Source organism: Hyperolius riggenbachi, chromosome 6 (assembly GCF_040937935.1).
Source record: "Hyperolius riggenbachi isolate aHypRig1 chromosome 6, aHypRig1.pri, whole genome shotgun sequence".
Taxonomy (NCBI): Eukaryota; Metazoa; Chordata; class Amphibia; order Anura; family Hyperoliidae; genus Hyperolius; species Hyperolius riggenbachi.
The window spans coordinates 336879436-336881935 of record NC_090651.1 but is presented as its reverse complement, the minus strand read 5'-3'; the positions used below and the strand labels follow the sequence as shown (position 1 = coordinate 336881935).

General features: G+C 39.2%; 1 protein-coding gene across 1 annotated transcript in view; it reads left to right on the top strand.

Annotated features, from left to right (window-relative positions):
• Positions 1–945, top strand: part of LOC137522942 (uncharacterized) — a 35724-nt gene extending 34779 nt beyond the window's left edge. Inside the window, exon 5 of the mRNA XM_068243101.1 lies at positions 447–945. Coding sequence (XP_068099202.1) covers positions 447–637 — 191 coding nt within the window. The 3' untranslated portion in view covers positions 638–945. The remainder of the gene's footprint in view (positions 1–446) is intronic.
• Positions 946–2500: the final 1555 nt, after the last annotated feature.

Sequence of the window (2500 nt, the reverse complement as noted above, 5' to 3'; positions counted from 1 at the left end):
CAGGGACAACGATGGGTGATTTGCATATTCAGCAGTGATGCATTGTGGGAGACATCACAAGCTCACTCCAACCTGAATTATTGCAAATACTTCCTGTTCTAAGAAAGCAAACGTTTGTTTTCCATAGCATTTTAGTAAGAGGGCTTTTTGGTCCAGTGTAGTCTCTTACACACTCCAGTGAGTTCTGGTTCATGAGCTTGTTGGGTACTCTAACAATCAGCAATTATAAAAAAATGAGAACAACACTAATTGTGGCAATATTTAGAATAAAATTGGATCCCTGAAATTTTATCAAACTCCTAATGACCAGCACTTGAATTGGAATATAAGACATGTTGGTAGGTCAGTAGTTTTTGTTTAGCAATTGTTGTTTTCAAATACTTCTTAAAATTGTAAATGTTGTCTCTTTTTTCCCATGTCTCTCGTTTTCTTTCTTATTTTTATAGGCTCTACATCAAACTCCTCAGCCTTTCGTGGGTGGGGAACAAGAAGTCTCTGTGATCTTCGCACTCTGTCTGCTACCATTGATGGAGTATCTACTAAATATAGCTTCATCTGCAGTGGAAGCCTAGCTCTCCGACACGCCTTCTATCGCCCGGACTTGATTGGTCTTCTGCTGCTTAAATTCTTGTTCTAATACACTTAAATGAAAATAAATCTACAGAATTGAAGGCGAACAACAGAAACATTTATTTTGGAATTAATTTTTGTTTATGTTGTTAGTTCAACATCAGCTTGACTTTAACGGATAGCCAGTGTTAGAGAAGCTTAGGGGTTGTAAGCTCTGCTGCTGATCTTTTGGGTGCAGTATTTGGAGTCCCACATCTGGAATAAGCATGCAGGCAGTGCAGTGATGGTGGAGGCACAAACCCTGGCCTACATACATGTTCTGGGTCAGTGATTCAGAGAGAATAACAGTTAGAAGGTGTGCATAATGGCCAGGCAACTAGCTTTTTTTTTTTTTTTTTTTTTTTTCATCATAAAACAGTTTTTTATTAATGCAAGGAAAATGCAATACATCAAAATAACAAAGCTGAAAGTTTACATCTCAAGAGCGAGTCATACAGGACTTATATAGTAGTTGTTAACAATCTTTTTAAACATGGGACATGCTAATACACATATCACTCATACTGTGCTGGTCTATTACTGGAGGTTTTCACATGACCTATATTAGGTAACCCCCAGGATTGGAGACCTCTGAAACGAGTATCAAGTCAGGTGGCCTTTGCGGCTCTTGATCTCGGTGTATATAAATTGTTTCATCTGGCATGAAAATTTACCTTTAGGGAATTCCTTAAAGGGAGATGGGGCCTGCATGTCGCTATTCTTAGACAATATCTATTCCGGCAGAAGGTAGAATTAACCGACTAACATACACATAAACATAAATGAAACTTAGAGAGAGCATCTCAGAAACAGAAACACAAAGAAGAAAAAGCTTGAACGAAACAAGGGAAAAATTGGATGTCTAGAGTCTGCTTACTTCATGATGTACCCAGGAGGCTCCCGGAATACGGGGAAATTAGTTTGGTAGGACTAACCAGGTGTTTGGGAGGATAAAGGATTTATGGTCTCCTGAAGACCTTAATCTAATTTTGTATTCCATATCTAGGTTGGAGTTGACTTGGGCCCTTAATTGTGTCGTGGATAGGTCAGAAGCTGATTTCCAGTTTGTGGTTATTTGAGAGATCGCAGACAGTAAGATGTGCGTGATCTGGGGTTGGACGCTTGGTGGTAGTTCCTCCACTCCTACAAGCAGTAGGGCTAATTTAGCGGATAGGCGTATGTTGGGTAGGCAATGTAATTTGATTAGGTCTTCTACTTGTTTCCAAAACTGCGCTATTCTTGGGCACTCCCATAACATATGGAGTAACGTCCCTACTGAGGCCTTACAGTGCCAGCAGAGAGGAGAGTTATCTGCTGAGAATGAGGCAAGTTTTCTGGGAGTAAGATACCACCTAAATAACACTTTACGGGAAAGTTCCCAATGTGCATTATTCTTTGATAACTTTAGTATTATAGCTGTGGACCTGCGGAGTTGTGGTTCATTGATATTTGTTTGTAAGTCATTAGACCACGCTAATGCGAATCTTCTTAATGCCGATTCTTTCCCTGTTGTAATAGATTCATACCAAATGGAAATACCTCCTCCCCCTACAGTTAGGCTTTTGTTGTTCAAAGTTGTTAGTATTTGGCTAGGTAGTTGTGGGATTTTAATCTTGTTGGTAGAGATGAGCCGAAATTTTCGAAATTTCGAACTGCTTTTATTACGAATGCGAAATTTAACATTACGACCCAAATTCGTAATTTCGTAATTAATTTTCAAATCGTAATTTACAATTTCGTAATCGAAATTTCACTCCCGTAATGACGAATTTCGTGTCTCCAACCGAAATTTTACTTTTTCAAATTTGTAAGGGTTTCTATCCCTCTAGATGCCTAAAATGCACAGCCAGCGCTCTCCTTCTCCTTCTCCTTCTCCTTCTCCTTCTCCTTC